General features: G+C 36.6%; 2 protein-coding genes across 3 annotated transcripts; both read left to right on the plus strand.

Annotated features, from left to right (window-relative positions):
* Positions 1-3549: 3549 nt before the first annotated feature.
* Positions 3550-16392, plus strand: LOC131786328 (shootin-1). Of its 2 annotated transcripts, XR_010718779.1 has the most exons (19): positions 3550-3687; positions 3807-3859; positions 4012-4072; positions 5805-5899; positions 6612-6686; positions 7613-7685; positions 8184-8260; positions 8679-8760; positions 9521-9615; positions 10309-10455; positions 10551-10605; positions 10923-11021; positions 11602-11737; positions 12034-12089; positions 12999-13084; positions 13285-13347; positions 14095-14395; positions 14684-15104; positions 15140-16392. XR_010718779.1 is itself a non-coding variant. In XM_059103370.2 (18 exons), the coding sequence occupies exons 1-18, from the start codon at positions 3573-3575 to the stop codon at positions 14731-14733; spliced, it is 1719 nt and encodes a 572-aa protein (XP_058959353.2). In that variant the 5' UTR covers positions 3550-3572; the 3' UTR covers positions 14734-16392. The 2 variants fall into 2 exon arrangements, 1 of the variants encoding a protein (XP_058959353.2); XM_059103370.2 differs by having other exon boundaries at positions 14684-16392.
* A 1745-nt stretch (positions 16393-18137) lies between these two features.
* On the plus strand, positions 18138-19745 carry LOC131786261 (beta-1,4-galactosyltransferase galt-1-like). The gene has a single exon (XM_059103292.2). It carries the CDS (start codon positions 18198-18200, stop codon positions 19497-19499), a length of 1302 nt encoding a protein of 433 aa, XP_058959275.2. The 5' UTR covers positions 18138-18197; the 3' UTR covers positions 19500-19745.
* The last annotated feature ends 1030 nt before the right edge of the window (positions 19746-20775 follow it).

Raw genomic sequence — 20775 nt, forward strand, 5'->3', positions numbered from 1 at the left:
TCCCTCTATCCACAAAAAGTCCTGTTACTGGTTATGAGGCACTATGGTACTATTATCAATTGTTTTTGATTTTCGTTATTATTATTATTAATATTATTATTAATTATTATTAGAAATAGAGAAGGGTCAAGCAGGGCTTCCCTAGACTCAACAGCTATATATATATATATATATATATAGGAAGTCTGCAAGTCGATTTTCGCGTGGAACAGTGCTCAATAAAAAAGTGCTTAAAGTGCTTAAACCCCTGAAGAGTGAAGCGATTCACGAAACAGGCTTGTCGGGAAATGTAGTTACGTCCTTTTTTCCTCTCATAATATATATATATATATATATATATATATATTTAGGGGTTTTTTTTTTAAACTGAAATTTTTGAATTTAAGAGGCCGGGAACATGTCTTTTTTTTAACAGGAAAAATAGTTCAACTGTTTAGATAACACTAGTTAAATCTTCTACCTCGTGTTGTACATCGATAGGGAAGTCAGACCCTGGCGGATTAGCGTGAAGTCTTTTACTTAAACTGTAAGAAAGTAAGAAACACATATTTAATTATGTAAAATTGTTGCTTTTATTTGAGTTCGTCTTTTTAACAGAATGTATTTTTATAAATATTTTTTGTAAATGAGTAAATAAATGATTATTATTATTTAATTAATATTATTATTATTTTTTTTTTTTTGGTGTTTTTTTTAACATTTTTTTTATTTTCACTTAAAGCACAAATACTAGAGTAATACAATACTGATACTTCTGTTTCATAATTTCTACATCAAAACATTTCTGACTTATGATTTTAACCAAGCCTCCATAACGGAACTTAGATTGCTTGCAATACTCCGCCAGTAACATTACACTAAGGTTTTAGCGACAATAACAGATATTACAGCTCTTACACTGTACTTTGGTCTCAGCCACGTCACTTCAATAACGTAGGCAATATTTGCTATGCTTACATTACAATACTTACAATTCAATACTTTAATAAATACAAAAGTCCCAATACAATTACCCTTAATTTATGACAACAATGACAGATATTACAGTAATTAGCCTTTAGACTTTAATTTCATCCCTAATATAAAACAATGTAGGCTGGAAATAATTTATAACTAATAAAAATAACACACGAATTGTACCACTTTCCTTACGCTTTGCCTTACTTTGTCTTTGCTCGGCGTTATGACAAAATATTTGCCATTGGTGAGCCGCAGTCATTGAGGGCAATAAACTGTATTTCGCTTGCCATATCGTGCGCAGCGGTGACAGAAGCAGGGATTTGAAGAAGGGAAAAAAAAAACATCCTAAATCTGAAAATAACCAAGTAGCGATTTATTTACAGCGATGTTTTCAAGAAGTTCGATTTATCATCATTTTTATTTTTTAGGTTCTATTGAATTTAATTCAATTCAGATTATTGATACTAGCATATTTACAGCTTGACATCTACTGCTCGCAAATAGCAACAGCTAGTCGAGGAAAGCATTAGTTTCACGCAGATTAATTAAAAAATTTGCAGTGACTGATTACAGAAAATAGATAAATGTACACTTGATATAGTTACAATACTAAGATGAAAAATTACAATACTGAAATGGAAAGAATAGTTTCTATAAAAGAAAGAAAAACAAAAATCCAAGCAACAACAAATAAATAAGTTAAAAAGTTAAATAGCCTTACGCAACGGAAAAAAAAAGAATATATGTCGGCAAATGCAAATATAATTAAGCTGAGTCGTTTCCATGACATTTTCGTTATCAGTTCAGTTAACTTAATGCAGTTGTCTGCTTCGGTCAATGTTTGAAGTAAGACGTTGTGAAGTTTAGCTTTAAGTTCCTGTTTCGATAAATTATGCAATTTATCAGTTAAGCTGTTCCAAATTCGCACGCCATATCTAGAAAAAGATTATTTTACGAGTTCAATCGATGTATCGTTTTCGTGATGCACATATAGGTTTGTTCACTACGTTCTCTTCGGCCTTCTTCACTTTTCTTCGATGGCTCGACGCAGCCAAATGAGCTAGAGTTATCCTTTCTGTAGTGAACATAGAGAGACTGAACGCGGAGGTTTCGATTCTCTTTGTGTCGTTTCCCCTACAAGCAAAAGTCGTTTCTGACTGTCCGGCACTGTTTAGTTTTTGGAAGTCTTCCACTTCAATTTATTTTTTAACGATACATGAATAAAGTTAGAGATTAACTGATGTTTCTGTCAACTTAATGAATTTTGCTAGTCACTGTTCAGCTGCAAATATTTACCAACAAACTATTAAAAAAAAAAAGAAATATTCTAGAACTGGCGAAACTAGTTTCAGAATATTTAATAAGCTAAACACCAGTGCTTACTCAGTCAACACTGGAACTCTTTAAATTAAAGGCATTTTCCCCTCCTCAAAATGGCTCAAAACATATATCGTTACCCAGATCCGGCTTAAAAAAATAGCTTACATTCCTAGTCAAAGGAAAAGTCCATGTTGTTCTTTTGTCTCGGTGAAGCCTATAATAATATTCATTTTGCTTGTTGTCAAAGAAATGATATTCTCAACGTGGCTTTTCCCGTGTCTCGCTCAGATTTTTAACGTATCGGGAAACATTTTTTTCCAGAAATAGTTGTGTCCCTACAGAGGGGTAACAAACATTTTGTAGCCGAAAACTATCATTATTGACACACTATCTCGTGCACGTAAAAATTTTGAGAATGATGATTTCGTGAATTAAACAGTGCTGTTGCTTGGAATAGTCAGTACTGAGGTTATGTTAAGCTTTTTGTTTTGCTTCACTGGCTCGTGCATATACATGTCAAGAGCTTCTTCGTAGGAGTCAGTTTTTTTTTTACATTGAATATTAAACTTCAAACATGCTCGTCGACTGCATGTTGGAGCCAGAGTTTTGAGTGAGTTCACAGAGGAAGAATGACTGAAAGAAATCACCTTTTTTTTCCTTACTTCGAGAAATGGTAGAGCTGCAAATCATAATTTAGATGAATTGTAGGATTAATAGATAGGTTCAGGTCTGGATGTGAAATTAGCTGTGGTTCAAGACTACGTGTATGGATACCCAATGGATTTTTTCGTTGTTTGTGGACTACTCGTAAGCCGGGGAAGTTTCGAATGACAGTTTCGTATCTCCCGTTCGGATTCCCTAAGAGCCGAAAGTGTCCGCTTTAGCTCAGGATTTTGTAGTTCATTTTGTTGTTCAACTCGTACAGGAAATGGTTTGGTGACATTCTCTTAGTCTCATCCTTTAAGCATAAAATTTTGCATATCTAATAAAAATTTCCTAATTGCAACCATTGACCTACTGTAGTATTACAGGCTATTAGACTTGGAATATTCCTCTTCTTGCGGGGGTATTTCTTCCAACTACTCAGCACATCTTGTAACTACATAGTGCAGAAGGTGAAACTTTATTTAATACATATTGAGGTTTGAAAAATGAACGTCAAGTGTAGTTTTTTCACTTCCTCTAGCTGCGGCAGGGTAAGACGGAAGTCGTTACATATCACGTGATCTGTAGGGACCTTTGAAGGATTGCGATATTATTGTGTGACAAGAAGATTTTTTCACGACGAGAAGATGGCGGATGCCTCAAATGATTGTGGGGCAGATGAACCCGACATACAGGCAACCCGGAAGAGATTTGAAGTATTAGACAAAAAGTATAGACATTTAAAAGGGTTATCTCAAAGAGGTTGGTTGTTAATTCCACTGGGCTTAACTGGACAAGCATTTGATGCCTACTATTTCGGTATTTAACTTGTTCAGCTGCATATTTCGAGTGGTTGATCAAGTTATTGTCTCCTTTTTTAGCGGTTATTGAATTCGAAGCACTGCAAGAAAAATGTCAGGATTACTATGAAAAGGTGAGTGTATTATTTTGTATTTGCTTTTCGTCTTGTTGGGCAAACTCCAGCTGATTCCTGATGAATTGAAGAAACCCCTACATTTTAATTTAAACCAAAACATCGCGAGTTTTAATTAATCTCAAGGAATTTCCTTTTTCCTAATATTTCAGTACAAGGAACAAGAAGGAAAATATTTAAAAATCAAAGGGGATCTAGAGAAATTGAAAGAAGGTAGGAACCCTCATGTAGAAAATCATTAATCTTTCTTTAAGTCGTATCATCGGACTTGATCAATAATTACGTGAAAAACCCCAGGAGACGATATAATCACAGACGAAGTCGAAGATGTTTTTCCCTCAACGCAAATGCTGAAAGCACATAATTATCATAAGAAGTATTGTGTAGCAGCTTTGTGTCCTTTTTGATTTTGAACTGTTGGATGTTTCGTTGACTTTAACAAGGCACTTAAAGTAATAAAAATAATGAAAGAAAGATGTTGTTATTGTGTAATTTGAGTTAGGTCTGGGAATTCGCTCTGAATGCTTCAGTTTACCATGACGAACAATTCTTTTAGTCGACTAGATTAATCGTTTCGTATGTTATTTCTTGTCGTTCCTCTAACCCAATATATTAGCCTACACAAATGCAAATAGTGAGGGTTAATTGTTTCGGTGCTTATGAAAACTTTTTCTTTGTTACTTTTCTTTCGAAACTCAGTCACGATGTAATTACACGCTTATTATTTAAAGTCATCTTTGATTTAAATTCAATATTTCCCCTTTTTTTTTTCATTTCCACCTACTATTACATGCAATTCGAAATTAAAAAAGCGGCACTCGATATCTTCATACTAAAATTAAATTCCAATCCTTATTTATTTCTTTGACGTGGTTTCAATATCACAAAGCGGAAGAACAGGAAGTCATGACATAACTATAAGAGGATTTATCTCTGACTACCTATTTTTTTGTCTTCGTTAAAATAATCTTTCTTAGCAGTGGAATTTATGATGTCAAAGGTTTTGTTTCAGAAAGTTCTTAAGGTTACAAGGAAGAATCTTTAAACAGTAACTAAGGCCTTAAATTACTGCTATTATAATGATATTATTTCATCAGTGATCTTGTCAGTGGGTGTTGTGGTTATGGTGAACAAATATTATTCTTTCAGAATCAGGATGAAGGGGCAATGATGGTTTTTTTTGTTGTGGGGATCCAAAATGTGTTGATAATTAGTCTGTGAATGTCAGAGTGCAACTAACCCCAAAACAAAGTGCAACTTACTCCAACATATATTTACATACCATATGATGGTAGAATTTCTCTTGTGAGTCTTTGCTACCTCTTCCTGAAACGTTTTTTTCAGTGGTGTTGTTTTTTTTTTTTTGTATTTTGTTAGCTTCTCAAAGCTTAAAAATTTTGCAGCTGATAACTGTTAGTTACCACCAGGAAGAATATAATGGGTCTTGCACTCTTTGAGTGTATTTATGATGTCATGGGTGTAGACTGAAGCTTACAAGGAGTTAGTCAAACTAATCTCTATCACTTCTTCACAAATGATCATAAAATGACAAAGTATTCTAGTTAGAAGTTGCTTTGTAGTCACATGCTTTATTATGCACTGTAAATCCACCACTTTTCTGACATCATAGCAGTGGCCAGAGAAGTTCAAACTTAACATTAATGTAGTTGCACTATAATAGTTTGAAAAACTGAAATTATGTTACTGCTTGGTCAACGAAACCTGGTATTGATTGCCCAATGTCTTTGTTACTGTCTTTTACTACTCAGTTTTCTTAACAGTAAGTAACCAGATGTGTAGAGACATGTAGTGAAATGTTATTAAAATGTGTCAAACACAATTAGCATGGCATAGTCAAGTGTCAATTTTATTATGTTAAGGCTGTTAACTCTTTTTCTTGTTTTCTTGTTTTTTCCTTTTTTAAATTTTTGTTTTAATTGAACAGTTTCTAATCTTGCCTTGGCTGAGTATGAGAATTTACATGGCAAATATGAAGTGGAGCAGAACTGTAGAAACAAGGCTGAGGAGTTTGCTACAAATGTAAGGCTCTTATGGCATTTGTTCAATGGTAGAATTATTCTTTAATAAGTTTTTTTCCAACTAGTGAATTAATCTTCTCTTGAAGACACAAACTAGAGCTCTTCTTTGCTCACTAACATGTAATTTTTCAAGCAAGATTAACACTGAAGTTTTCCTTTTGCGAAAGTAATGTGATTTTGGCTGATTTTGTTTCACTTTTCCCAATGTGTCTCTTTATTTCTTTACAATATAATATTTAAAAGTAAAATGTGTATACATTTATTTTAACTGATCTTACTAGCCTGTACCATTTCTACCCAGTGGTAAGCACAACATCATGGCTCTAGCCAAGGCTTACACTTAAAATTCTTGATTTGAAGTCTTTTCTTACTTACCACGAACTGTACCCTTTTCATTCCTGAGAACTCAACAGTAATTCTCCTTACTCTCTGTTATACAATTCCCATAATGTTACTTTGGAGAGTTTGGTGTTAGATCAACTAATAATTCCCTTATTGATAATTTTTTGTTCTCATCACCTCTCTGCTTGATATTGTATTGATATTTTAAGGAGAAATTCTGTCCTGGTCATTCATGGGAGTTTAAGGGTTAATAGAGAATAGCTCATTTCTGTTGTTCTCTTTCACCCAAATTATTTTTGTGAGTGCTTTCTAGGGATCCATAAGTCCAGTATGAGCTGGTAGTTACTGAAATGTACAATTTGATACCACAGATGGTTCAGGAAAACAAGAAACTCAAGCGTCAGAGCCAACTACTCCTCTCACAAGTTGGTGGGCAGGTGAACCTTGTAAGTGGACTATTGACTGAAATTATTGATATATAGCACAGCCAACTTTTGTCACAATTGTTTATGAATGTTTGTTTCGCCTCTTTAATGTTGATAATGAGTGAGCTCACTTATATACATCATGAAAAAAAAAAAATTTCAGAGGGGACCAGGATTGTATCAAAAAAGACTGAGAGGTGTTTAAAGGGTGCTTTGATGTGGTATATACAGCTGTCTCTGTTTCATTTTAACTTTGAACTTTTGAGAACAAACCTTTAATTTACCTCATCATTTCTCAGGGACCATCACTAGTTGGCTTGTAATTTATGATAATTGTGATTTCAAATTCTGTAAGAAATGTTTGACTGTTGTAAGTTGAAAAGAAAGAAGTTTCATTTTAGCTGGGTCAATACAGTCAGATATAGGGATGATATCCATACTAACTTGGAAAAGTGAGAAGAAGTTTTGCTGCAGCTTGAGCCTACTGTTGGTTAAAATCTGTGTGATGCAGTTCAGTTTGTAGTAACCATATTTCCTTGGAAGAAATGTTTGATAGATACAATTATTAGGACACCCTTCAATTGGGGGGAGGGCAAACCTGTGGTAATGGCCATTTCTGCTAGGAATTTGTTGTTCTTGGTGAAAATATTGTGGTGTGTATACAGTCTTGACAACAGAAAAATTTTAAAAATTTAACTTGACCCAATTGTTTACTTTACATTGGAAAGCCAGCAAATAATGTGGTAAGGAAACTTACATGGATGACATGAAAGAATGACCAGCCTGGCTAATAAGTATTCTAAAACTCTGAAAACTGGAAGTATTACTCGTAATTCTTTGGGCTCCATTGTTGGAGCACAGATACTAAATCAATCAACCAGTCAATCAACCGCTAATATTATTGAATGATTAAGAACTATTTTTTCTATGAAATCCTTCCACAACAGGAGGAGCTCTCTTCAGTTTCAACTGATGATCAACCTTTGAGTGTCGATGCAGTTTTCCAAGAAGAATCAAAAGGTGTGTTAATAAGCCTGTCAATACCCAGAAAGTTTAGATACAATAATTACCTGCATAAATGAATCCCTGATTTTCCAGACCAGACTGATGTACTTCTTCCATATCAGTTGCCTAAGTGTGTAATCAGCCTGACCTTGTTAAGTGGTTCTTAACTTTTTTTCTGAGAATAATATGTGGTACAGATAATTCAGAGGACCAATTACTTCAATTAAACCAGTTCTAAAACTAAGCTTTTGCATGAATGATGCATATTATGATGTCTACATTGTTTGATCCCACCCTGAAAAGAGAGGGGTAACTCTTTAACTAAATGAGGTGCTGAACTAGATGCAAGAGAGAGGGAGCATTTTTGGTGATGTGCAACACATAAACATGCAGTTTTACATGCTCCTGTGAATCAAGTCATTTGCTCTTTCTCAACAACAATTGTAATACTGGAATATGTACAACTTCAATTAGCAATAACATGAAGTATTCCAATTTTTATTCTCTTATTAGAACTAAAACTGATGGTGGAGTCCTTAAGAAAAGAGGTGAAAAGCACCCAAGAGGAACTGACTGCAACACAAAATCAGGTGAGATACTTTGTTATCAATTTTGTAACTAGGAAGTAAATAACTTCAACGAGAAGAAAAAAAATTTACAGTTCTAAGTTTATAAAGTAAGTCTACTAGTAGACTGCTTACATGGTCATTCATTGTGGTGACTTCATTAGTAATGTAGTATTTACATTTGTCTCAATATGCAGTATTTTTATTATTGTTGAAAACTAACCAATCACAGTGGAGTATAATACATCAGGTGAAAAACATTGTCTTAATAATACTTCAAGTATACAGAGGAAATATTGCATAGCACATGAGAATGACTACATCATGAGACAAACAGTAATTTGGTACTAAAATTTAGACTTTTCAGACAGAGAGTCGAGGTACCATCTCTGACACACCTCTTCTATACTGATGTATAGTAATTTTGACATTCATTTTTTAGTTAAACAGTGAAAGGCAGTCCCATGAGGTTACAAAGAAGAGGTTAATGTCAAATGAAAAACAGTTCAAGCAACTGAACAGAGGTGAGTCCCTCTTTCTTCAGCTGTTTTGGGAGTTGACATGTATAGGATAAAAGGAATGAAAGAAAAATAAGGTGGCAAGTTCTTTGTACTTCAAGTTAACCTGGTGAAGTAAATACCATCAGAGGTATTAGGTATTTGAACAACAACAATACCAAATCTTTCATTACTCACAAAGAGATGTATTACAATGAAATACTAAGGAAATCATTTATGATCAACATACAATTTTTTAAGAGCAGAGTTTAATCATTACTAGAGGACCCTAGAGCCCAAGGGCCAGAGGAACTGTGAGGTTTTCAAACCCATTTAAAGTCAGTTTTTTTTGTGAAAAAGAATAGTACGAGAGAAAGAAACCAGACGTTGTTGATGATGTAGTATTACTATGTAAGACAGATACTGCTGATAATTTTTATTCAAGTTACTTATGATATTGGATCCCTAACATTTTTTTGCTACAAATTATCTTTCTTTGATTAGCCTTTTGCTCAAAACAGGATTCGTTTTTTATTGCCAGAACTTTGTGCCTTGTTGGTTATAGAGACATTTTATAATTCTTTACATTGAAGCTAACCCTTTAGAACTATAAGCTTATCGCATTTAACTTCAACTGACACTGTAAATATAAAGAAAATGCAAACACATGTTTGGTGAAGTGGTGACCGTATGTCCTTTGGTTGCAAGATTTAAAAGAAACAAACGAAAAATTTGATGATCTCAAACGGAAAGAAATCTTCAGCAAGGTTTCTTATTCGTATTTCAGTTTCTGTACTGGCTCTTGAGGAATACAACACTTTGCAACAAAGATACGCTCTTGAAACACAGTGTCGTGTTGAAGCTGAAAAGTACGCTGCTGAGGTTGGTAACTTGTCCGATGGGGTGGGGGTGGGGGTGGGGGTGGGGGGGGTACTAATGACAGCTTTTGCTGGGTTTGTGTCGATGGTCTCTCTGAACCCCTATTCCATTATAATCTATTCTTTGACCAATTATGGACCTCACCTTAGTGACTTTTGTTAGCTTAGCCTTAAATCTCTACTTACCAGAAATTTCTTACCCCAAAATCCTGAAAATGAGTGACCCCGTTCTAGAAACTCTATTGAAAATGCAATCCCATCCAGCGGCACATCCCCTTTAGCCTAATACAAGAAAATACCACCCCCCCCTCTTCCCCCCCTTACCCTCAGGTAACTTGTTCACAGGACCCACGCACTTTTCGCAAAGAGTAGGGAACTTTTCCAAAAAAATTTCACAGCAGGGGGCACCTGCACAATTTCCTTTCAAAAAGTGTAAACTGTTTAATGCAGTCTAGCCAAAGTTCCCCACAATGTATTGTAAAGCGCGCTAGAGCATATTAATATGGAAATGAATTATCATCATGTTCTATTATCAGTTTGTAGGTTTGAGATATTAAGACAGCAAAAGTTTCTCTTTCAGCAGGAATGTATTTACGACACATAAAGAGAAGATTTCACTTCCTAATATTAGTGCACCTTGTCAAACACTAAGTACCATACAAAAGTGAGATTTAAATTTTTTTTCAAACTTTGTTAGGTGTTAAGAGAAAAAGATGTTTTGGATCAGCAGAGGAAGTACATCTCTGAAACAACTAGCAAAGATGAACAACTCAAGAAAGCTCTTGAGGAGATCAGCTCACTAAACAAGAAACTTGCTGACGAAAGAACAGAAGCGGAGGAGAAGGTAAGGAAATTTTTATATTTCATTATTTCTAGTCAGTGCTTGTTACTAATCTTTTAGCGGTCGCTCATAATGGTCACTGCATCCTGCTTTTGCAGATAAAGGAACTTCTTGAAGACATGAAGGCCTCGAAGGACGAAGAGTATATCAGCGGTATGTAATTCCGGAAAAGAAAGTAAGGTGAAAATTCCAGCAAATCTATTGGCAGAAGACGTCGGTCAATACCATAATTTCTTACTTAGATGTCGCGGCTTTGCTGAACTAAAGAGTGGTAGAGGTGACTTTATCTGTAAAATTAGTGAACGCGTCGACGTTCAATTTTTTTAAGGAAAGTCTCTCTGTGGTTTCGAATGGCCTGTAAGTAATGAATAGTCTCTATTTATAGCGCGGACATTAAAACATGCCCTTTAGTGTCGCCTCTAGTGTCTCAGTCAGTCCATGTGATGATGCCGTTGTTTTATTGGTTATAGTTACTGAGGAGAAACTTCACGTGGCTGAGGAGCATATCGAGTCCTTGGAACAACAACTGGCAGACACCGAGAAGAAAGTCACTGAGGCAAATCAGAAAGGTAACGGACTTCAATGCTTTTTTTTTCAGTTATTTTTACTGAAGATTCTGTCTTCCATGCCATTACATGGTAATGAGCTCACTTAAAAAGCAGTTTGGTGGGTTATTATTCAAGTTAGCGACAGAGCATGAAAAGCAGAACTGGTCAAGTATTGAGAACATTGTGCGGCATGGCGCTCGCAGCGGTCAAGTCCCAAGGCTGGAAAAAGAGTAGGAATAGGCTTTTCTCATTTTTTTGACCTACAGCCTAGGATCTTTCTTGGATGCCTTGAGGTATCTGACATATTTATAGGCGTTTCGGATCTGACCATCTGTTATCCACGTAACTCTGAGTAATTATCATATGACTTGTCTTATCGTTGGATTTTATTATTACGTCAAGGCTAGCCTAGAAGTTGAGGTTTAAACTTTCATGTGTTTATCGTGGGAATTTTATAGAGGACTTATGAATCATTTTAGGGAGCTGAAACACAAATATAGTAATTTCATCCCTGCCGTGAAAAAAGCATTATCTCATTTTGTGTTCAACGAAAGTCAACGCGCTTCACTCTCTCTGACTATGGGATATTTTGTCTTGTTAGTGTCTGAACTGGAAAAAAGCTTAGAGGAAGCAAAGAAGCAGGCTGCTGCCACACCCCCTCCCCCACCGTCTCCAGTGGCACCACCACCACCACCCCCTCCACCACCCCCTCCACCTCCTCCCACACAGCTTATCAAGTAAGTTTAAATGAAATGTTCTGCGACGTACGTATTTTAGTTGGAAGTTACGTAACTACTTTGATAACCTTTTTTTCGAGGGACTTTGGTTACCCAATAGTTTCCTGTTGGAAGGGGTTTTGAAACTGACTTATATGGTAAACGTTGTCGGAGGAGAACCTGACGTTTTATTTGTCTTGCCGCGAGCAATCCTAATTCGTTTGAGTTCAATGTATCGTTATTAATTAGCCTTCTAATCTGCATAAGAACAGCACTGTCAATAAATGTTCAATTACTGCATGTCTTTTGAAATTTAGGAAGTTCATGAACATTGTGGGAGCAAAAAAGAGGTCTTCCCTAAAACGGAACAAAGGTAGGAAAAAATGAATTAAATAAAATTGTTTTCAGTTATTCTCAGTACTTGCACCCAGTCTACATCCAAATCATGTGGTCGGTTGGTCACTTAGCTGGCCAGTTTGTTGAAAGGTTGGTCAGTCAGCTGCTTGGTGGGAACACTGCTGACCGCTGTGTTGGCGCGCGGCCGGCCACAACTGATCCCCTCGTACATGCCCGAAGTTTAACCGCTGATTTGGTTGGTTAATCAGGTGTTCAGCTGGTCGGTTGCTTGCGGGAAGGGTGGTTGCTCAGTGATTTGGTTGATCGGTCCGTTGGTCCGTCGGTCCGTTGGTCCGTCGGTCCGTTGATCGGTCAGTGAGTTGGTAAGTTGGTCGTTTGGTTGGTTGCTCGTTCTATCAATGGGTTGGTCGATTGGTGAGTTAGTGAATTGGTAGGTCGGTTAGTTGATCACACAGCGGTCAAACGTCTGCGTATGTGCGGTCAATGTATTGAATTAGTGGCGTGCTTTCAGACTTTCAGAACAAATCTGTCTTGATCACGCAAGTTACTACAGATTTCTATAAATGTTTCAATTATATTTAGCTTATCTACGAGACAGCAATTGTTTCTTATTTTTCCATTGATATTTTGCGCGGGAAATTGGCGCGTGGGCGGCCAAAATTGTTACCTCGCCTATGCCTGACGCGTGACCGTTGTGTTGTGTCCTTTGTAGCCGGCTGGTTGATCGGTCAGTAGGTCAGTTAGTCAATGTTTCGGTTGGTCGGACCATCAACTGGTTTATTGATTTGTCAGTTGGTTATCTGGTTAGTTGTGTGGTCGGTCGGAGAGTCATTTCATCAGTCGGCCTGTTAGTTGGTTTGTCAGTTGGTTGGCGGGAGCATAGATTGTAACTTGTTTTAATTATGATAAAATTTTGTTTTCCCAGCTCCTAAGGATCCAATGGCTGTTGCTATGTCTGAAATGATGCAGAGAATCAAGACTGGGAATATACAACTGAAATCTGTCAAAAGTGTAAGTGTTCAACTTTCTTTACTGTTATTAGAACTATTAAAAACAGTTCTTCTTTTCCTTTTTTTTTAATTTGTTTCTAAACGACTTGGAATCACTTTATAAACTTTACCTTTACTTTCCCAGTTTCACACGCCTCTGTGCCAGTATGGCGGATTTGTCTTCTTAACGTGCAGTTTGTAACTAACCCTGTTTATTTTAAGCCTTCCACCACTAGCAGCGAGAGTGATGACACAGATGCCATGTCAGATTTAGGAAATTTATTGGTAGGCAAATGAATTACTTCATCTATATTTTGTCAATTACCAAAAAGTATTTTTACCGTTGCGCGAAAAGTAACGATGTATATTGAAGTTCGACACAATCTGCGCTTGTTTTGAGTCATTTCAAGTTGACAATTAAGTACAATTATATAGAGATTTTTTGTGAAAAGAATTATAGAAAAAAATCTCAATCAGCGTGAACAGAAAGTGAAATTAAAAAAAGAAAACAAACAAACAAAGACGTCAACATCACTACCAGGGGCGACAAACAAAAACAACAGATCAAAACGGTTATGTTTTTTGTTATGAAAGTGACCGCGAAGATGTGTATGCAAAAATTTCAAGGAGGAAAGTGTGAATATAACTGATCCTTTGTTTACGAGTAAATAAACTTGAGAGCGAAAGTCTTAATCGGGTGTCAAAAGTAACCCGGGACTGCTTTGTTTTTCATTTACTTTGCTCTGTTATTGGTCCAGAAAACTCGCGCTACTCTCTCAACCAATCAGATACAAAACTGAAACCAATCTTGACATGGTCACCCGCGTTTTCCCGCGCTTTAGTTAGTTTGGTTGTTCTTACTTTAATTCTTTGACTTATTGACCCTTAAAAGTATTTTCCTTTCTTCTGATTGGCTGACTGATTCTAATTTGGTTTGGCGGGTTTTACGCTCTTTTTTGAGTCGTATTCTATCGAATTCAAGTATGGGTTTAAAGAGAATGTTTAACAACTGAACGTGTTCTACTTTTTCAGAAAACGTTAAAGAGAAATCCAAGCGTTGATGTTGGCCCAGGAGTAAGTTCTCCTGGAGCGGACGGTTCACCGGTTGAATGGGCAAATATTAAGCTACGTAAGCCGAGCTCCAGTGTAGAGTCTTCCAAGGAGACATCCAACTCAGGAGACGCCGGAAATGGCAACAATGAACTAAAAAAGGTGGTATTGAGGAAACCACGAAGCCATTCTGCAGGGGACATTCTTGACGATAGACCAAAGGACGAGGCTACGGCAGAGCTGAAAAGGATTCTACAGAGACAAAAAGCTGCTGCCGAGAAAGGTGAAAAATTGATAGAAAATGTGCTCCTTTTGTAGTTTAAAATGTTCTCCCAATCACCGGTCAACGGTGTAATTTGTCTCTACAATGTGCCACGATCATTTTGTTTTGTCTTGTTTTAAGATGCAAAATGGTCGAATGACTTTCACTTTGAAGAAACTTACAGTCTTAGTATAAAAATTGTTAGAGGCAAAATTAACCGTATGTAACATACTAAACCGAAAGGAACGACTCGTAACACTCGATCATTTCTTTCTATGTTTAAAAAATCATTCTCTCTTTTTGTTTCAGAAAATGCGGAACAAAATAGTAAGGGCGTGTGTGAAAATGGAGCGGCTTGAATGATTCAGGTTGTGAGGGCTGAAAATCTCATCGTAAACAGAGGGGCTTTCTTACCATCTGTTCATTTGTTCATGTTGGAACAGAGAACCTTATATTTAAGTGAAGCTGTATGCTCTTAGAGAAAATATTTAGAATTAGATTAATATCTCGTCATGGATGAAAAGGAATAGTGAAGAGAAAAAACCTCGTCTGGTTTTTTGTAATACCTCATTGTTAGGGCTCGATTTAATATTCACTTGGGTTTTCCCTTTTAGCTTGGATGATTTTAAGTACGATGGAGGATTTGTGTCAAAAGCAAAAGACAGATTTTGACGCAAATGTGTATCGATACTTACGAAAATAATTTCAGATGTTTTGAAGCTCGTGGAAGGTCTTAACTTGCCGTGCCAAAAAAAAAAAAAGAAGGAAACGAAAGTTGGGGTATGAAAAGAAGGAGAATTCATAAAATAACAGAAGATTTCTTCAAGTAGGGTGTAAGCTATGTAAGTAAATGCACTCTTAAAAACTCCAAATTCCAGTAGCGGTATCACGATTGCGATCGCGATTATTAGAGGACGTTTGAACCGTGACATCAGTATGCATATTCTCCACATTGTTTGCTGTGCGTTTTCTTTGTTAATGACAAGGAGAATATTTTTAACGATCAAGAACTTCTTAAGCTGGCGATCATTTCCTTTCTTCACATGAGCTTAATGTTTGATTCAGTGGCAATACTGTAAAAATAAATTAGATTACAGTCATTCTTGTGGGATTAAGGGTTGAACAATTTTGAAAATCTTTTTCTTTTTCTTTGTTTGCCTTTTGTGTAGCCTCGTCACTAAAGGGAAGGAAGATTTTGTAGTAACCTGTGAGCTAATTCGTTCTAATTTTACTTTGTTTGAATGAAGTATTTTGATATTGTGATCCATTCTGATATAAAGACGCGATTTACGTAAACAGAGAAGTCAAGAAAATGTTATTAAGTTATTAAGATTTTGTTTCATTGGTTCATAGGATGTGACAATTCCACCAAAACTAAATTTTCCTTTAAAAAGAGGCCAGAGGTTCCTCTCGATGAACTTCTGTTAGCAATTCTATATATGAATACTTTCGTGGTCCTCAAGGTACCAATTTAGGAGGAGTTTCGCGCAAAACGGGCAAATAGGGAACGTCCCCAGAGAGATACACTACATGTTTGAAAGTAGAAGTTGTCAGAATTCGTGAAATATTTTTTATAAAAAGAAAATAAATATTGAATCATATTTGAGTGTAAATTAGAGCTAGTCCTGGCATTTAATCGAACTTAGAATTTTTTAAGACAATTTTTTAAATTAGTCTTCTGTAGCGATACACTGTGCAAACTCTTAGTGAGACATTAATTAATGTAAACTTCTATGATTTACATCGATACAGCTTCAGAACGTAATTTGATTTTGCTTCGCAGTTTGATCAGGAAAAAGAAGATACCTACTGCTTGTATACGAAAACAGTCCTTTGACGCAGGTTGTTCTAAACATACACGGCAGTTTTCGTTGTCCTATTTGATTGGCGTTTTTGGGAGGCGAGCACTTCATAAGTAATTGACACGGCCGTCTCAATTTCGCGCCCATGCACTTTACTTTTGAAACATGTCTGTACAGGAGCAGATTTTTGGTATGAAATAAATTTTCCTTGTCTTAGTTGCCTCGTTACTCTGTCATGAACCGCAGTTGGCATCAATTCCGAAATTGAGTTTTCAATATTGAATACTCGATCACATTGGAATCTTTTAACACGTGTTATAGTCTTGGAAGAAATTAGTGTAGAAAATTTTGTTAGCGACTGTTGATAAAAGCTGTGATGTGGAACTGAAACTGTTCCAGCAACCAGATATCTTATAAATACAATCTGGTTCTGAATTACTACTCGCATGGATGCTAGACATTTAATGCTATAAATAAAGTCCTCAGTATTAGAATTTGAATGATTAACTTCTTACTTACCGAGTGCAAGACGAAGTGAGGATTGGCGCGAAATCTCGGACAAATCGCAGCACGGTCTGTGCAAAAACTAACCGAGGGCCGGTTATCTCCAGTACGGCTCGAGCAAGCGAGGTCAGTTTTGAAATAGTTTATTATGTGGCACTAGGACCAAAATTGTTTATTTTGCAAGTACTGGCTGTAGAAAACGAAAATACACGGTTTATGACAGGTTTTGTAGAAACGCCGGTTGCGAGTGACAAAATACGGACCAAGTAAGAACCATGCAATGAGAACGTTCAGATTTACCACAGTACTGCCTTGCCATATAATAAAACTTATTAATAACCGCGCTTCACTGGAAAATATTTGGCCTAGGTCGTAGCTGGTCTGTACAAAAACGACCGAGAGCCATTACTCCTCAGTACTGCTCGTGCAAGCAAGGGTAGTAATTCATTTATTATATAGCACTCGGGACCAAATTTTTTTATTTTAAATTTGTTGGCTTTCGCAAACAAATATACACGGCTTTTGACAGTTTCCGTGGAAACGGTCCGTATGGCGAAATACGGACCAAGTAAGAACCAAATCAGAACGCTCGGGTTAACCTCAGGACAAATTCGTCATGTAATAATTAATGGAAATAGGCCCAAGTGGACTCTAATTCGGTCTGTAATCATATGAGTGATAACAAAATCGGACGACCGTGCAGCGGGAGTCCGATTTGTTTATCGCGAGTATGCACAGACCAAATTAGACGACACGAAGTCTTATTACCAATTAATTATAAAAATTACGATTACCGAGAAAAGAAGAATAGCCCAGTCATGAAAGAAAGGGGAAATTTGCATTAAAAGACTGACAAAGGAGGCCTAATGTGCTTGGATTGTCCGATGACAAACAGTCCAATAACAAACTGTCTGGTAACAACTTGGCGAGTGAATTTGTGGGAAAAAAGGAGTTTTTTAAACCAATCACAATCGAGTAAATTGTAGTTTTTATGATTAACATGTATATTTGGCACAGAGTGCAGTTTTTAAGTTACCTTCTGTAGCTGACAGGTGCCTGTGGTCTATTTGAGTTTTGACATCCTGTGACAGTATGTGCTGGCGTGAAAAAAGCAGATTATAATTAGAGGCTTGCATGAAAGTCTGACCAAAAATTGCTATAATTCCAGATCTTCCTTTGGTAACCTTACAAACGCTGTACCATCTAGCTGAATTCAAAAAACTTACGACAGGAACATTTGATTACTTCCCTGAGATGTCAATTGTTAGATGGGGCTGGTATCTTGTAGTGCATAGACTATATTCCATTCTACATAAGATAGTAAACATTGGTTTGTTCGCCACAAATTGCGTTATAACTGTCTGACCCCGATGTCGAGGAGCACTCGCGCAAAGTTTCTTTGCCGAAGAAGGAATCTTCTTCATCTGTTCGTATTATTTTCTGCCGGGGTGTTTTTATTTCATCTGTATTTCAATCTTTGTGTAGTCCCAGTGATTCCCAACCGAGAGCCTTGTAATATGGCGAAATTTTTCTGTCATGTTGATAAAGAAACATCAAAAACGCAAAAGGACGGAGTTTACGGCCCACAAGTGGACTTTGGTGAATTTAGTGATATCGGCAAAGAGAGAAGTCGTGAAAAGAATTTTCCATGCCGAAAGAGGGAAGAAGAATCAAGATTTCGCGAGGTTAAAAGGGGAATAATTGCTTATTCAGCTTGGTTTGATAAGAGAAAATCTCAGGAGTATGTGCGGATTTTGTTATTGACTTCAACAACAGAGCCTCTTCCAATACTTTTCTGTCGTTTTGACAGCGAATTGAAACGATCTTTCACCAGTACTGTCTCTTATTATCAACACAACGAAAACCATTACATGCCGTTTGGATGCTTCATAGCTTCTTGTGCTGTTCCACCCGAATTGGACCATATACCATGTTCTATGATTGTCTCTACGAATGAAAAGTCAACTTCTAAAACACAAAATGAAAGCAGCTCACTTGTTTTGCCCATAAATTTTATCGACCGAAAAATCGAGGTTGGCCACAGGCAATACGGTATTTGTATACCTCCTCTTCATGGTGAGATATCGGTGGACAGGTTGATAGAGTTTTTGGAACTCTCACAAATTTTAGGAGCTTCACATTTTACTTTTTATAACTTGGACATGTCTGACGACGTACAAAACGTTTTGGATTATTATGAAGAAAAGGGATTAGCGCGCGTTCTTCTTTGGAATTTACCTTCGTACATTAGCGAGAATGATATCCATTATTATGGGCAAACTTTGTCGATTATGGACTGCTTATTCCGGTCTATGACTCATCTTGACTACGTGGCTTTTAATGACCTAGACGAGTTTATTGTACCGCTTTATCATGACAACATAAGCGTTTTACTAAAGGAAATTCACCGCAAGGAACATTGCGGGCACTGTTTTCAGAGCGCGATATTTGATCCCTCTTGGGAAGATCTGCAAATGTCGCGTTTAATAACCCAACGAGTTTTTCGTCGCACGAAAGAGGCTACGCCATTTTGGACTAAATGTATTGTCGATCCGCGTAGAATTTTTGAGGTGGGGATACATCACATTAGCAAACCAATTGACGATAATTTTATTGTTGATCAAGTTGACTGGGGTGTTGCGCGGGTTTTTCATTACAGAGAATGCGACGACTCAGAAGCGTTAATGCAGCCAGACTGTTCTGGAAACACTGAAGAAGATAGAACTATGCAGAAATATGAGGAACAGCTGCAGATTAATTTTGAATTGAATGCCATGGCCATAGTAGATTTTGCCGAGACAAACTACGAAAGTGTTTGATATGCAAATCGACAAACAATCCTTTCATAATAAGTCCGTTGCGGAAAAATACTTCAAGTAAAATGTTTATTGTTGAGCACTCTGACAAAAGCCCAGTGTATAATGACTTCTGGAGGGTTTTTTGTAAATTTCTACCAATCACAAGCAAGATTCACAAGCCTTTAAGTCACTAATGGCCCCAACACGAGCTGCTTTTTGGCGGTCTCGTGCGATAAAAACATCATTATATCTGATATATCCGGCTGAGAATATTTTAAAGGAAAAAACAAAGAGAGTAAACTAATTGAATTCATTGAAATTTAGATAAACGAAAGCCAAACTAATGTCAGCGACTCTTGGTTATTATAGATAGATAACGGTCGAGTCAACGAATTCCAATTTCGTGATTGTTTGATGTCAGGGTTGTTGGTTGTCTCTTGACTGGAAACTAATTTACTGTTGAGATAATTTTGGAAATGAAACTGAATCTTTATATTGCATAAATTTTATAATAAGAGTGCGCAAACCAGAAGTTGTAGCTAATGATGTTGTGACTAAACATCTAAAAGATCTTCATTGTATTGTTATGTTTTGAGTTTCCGAAAACCGCAGCGTGAAGTAGACAAACTGTTTGCGTGATCTCAAAATCACTAAATCAAAGAGCAGCTTTGATATTAAAATCAAAACTCAGAAACAATTATCTTAAGTTTCGATGAAGGTCCCGATTGAAACTTTCCAAGTGCAAACAGCTCAAAAAAAATGATTTAGTGAAAAGTGCGTGAAGTCCTGAAGCGTATTTTTTTGGCGTGTCGTACCTTTTTCAATTGACGCAACTGCACGGCGTGATGTGCTCTTGTTTTGACTTCTTTCTTAATATAAACGTACGGATGAAATGCGGTTCAAAAAAAATTAGAATTGGACTGATGTTCACAGCTTGCCATTAAAGGGTGGCCGAGGAAGCCCCACAGATGCAAAGAATGTACATTAAGAGAATGAATATCATAAATCGGACCAAAGTTGTACCAGATTTGACGGATGTTATTAATGTTAGTTCCTGTAACGATCAGCGGTCAATTCAACAAACACACTATATTTTTTTTACAGTACTAAAAAAAATTTGATTCTCCAGTTTATATTAGGCACAGGTCAAAACTTACATTTCCTTCCCATAATTGATAAAAAGTAACGAAAACATTGACTAGTGATGTATTCCCAAGCGAAAACGAAAAAAATTTTTTTTAACTGCTCACACCTACTGCGCAGTCGCAGAACAATCTGAGACCGAAACACGACGACA

This window comes from Pocillopora verrucosa, chromosome 1, assembly GCF_036669915.1.
Source record: "Pocillopora verrucosa isolate sample1 chromosome 1, ASM3666991v2, whole genome shotgun sequence".
Classification (NCBI taxonomy): domain Eukaryota; kingdom Metazoa; phylum Cnidaria; class Anthozoa; order Scleractinia; family Pocilloporidae; genus Pocillopora; species Pocillopora verrucosa.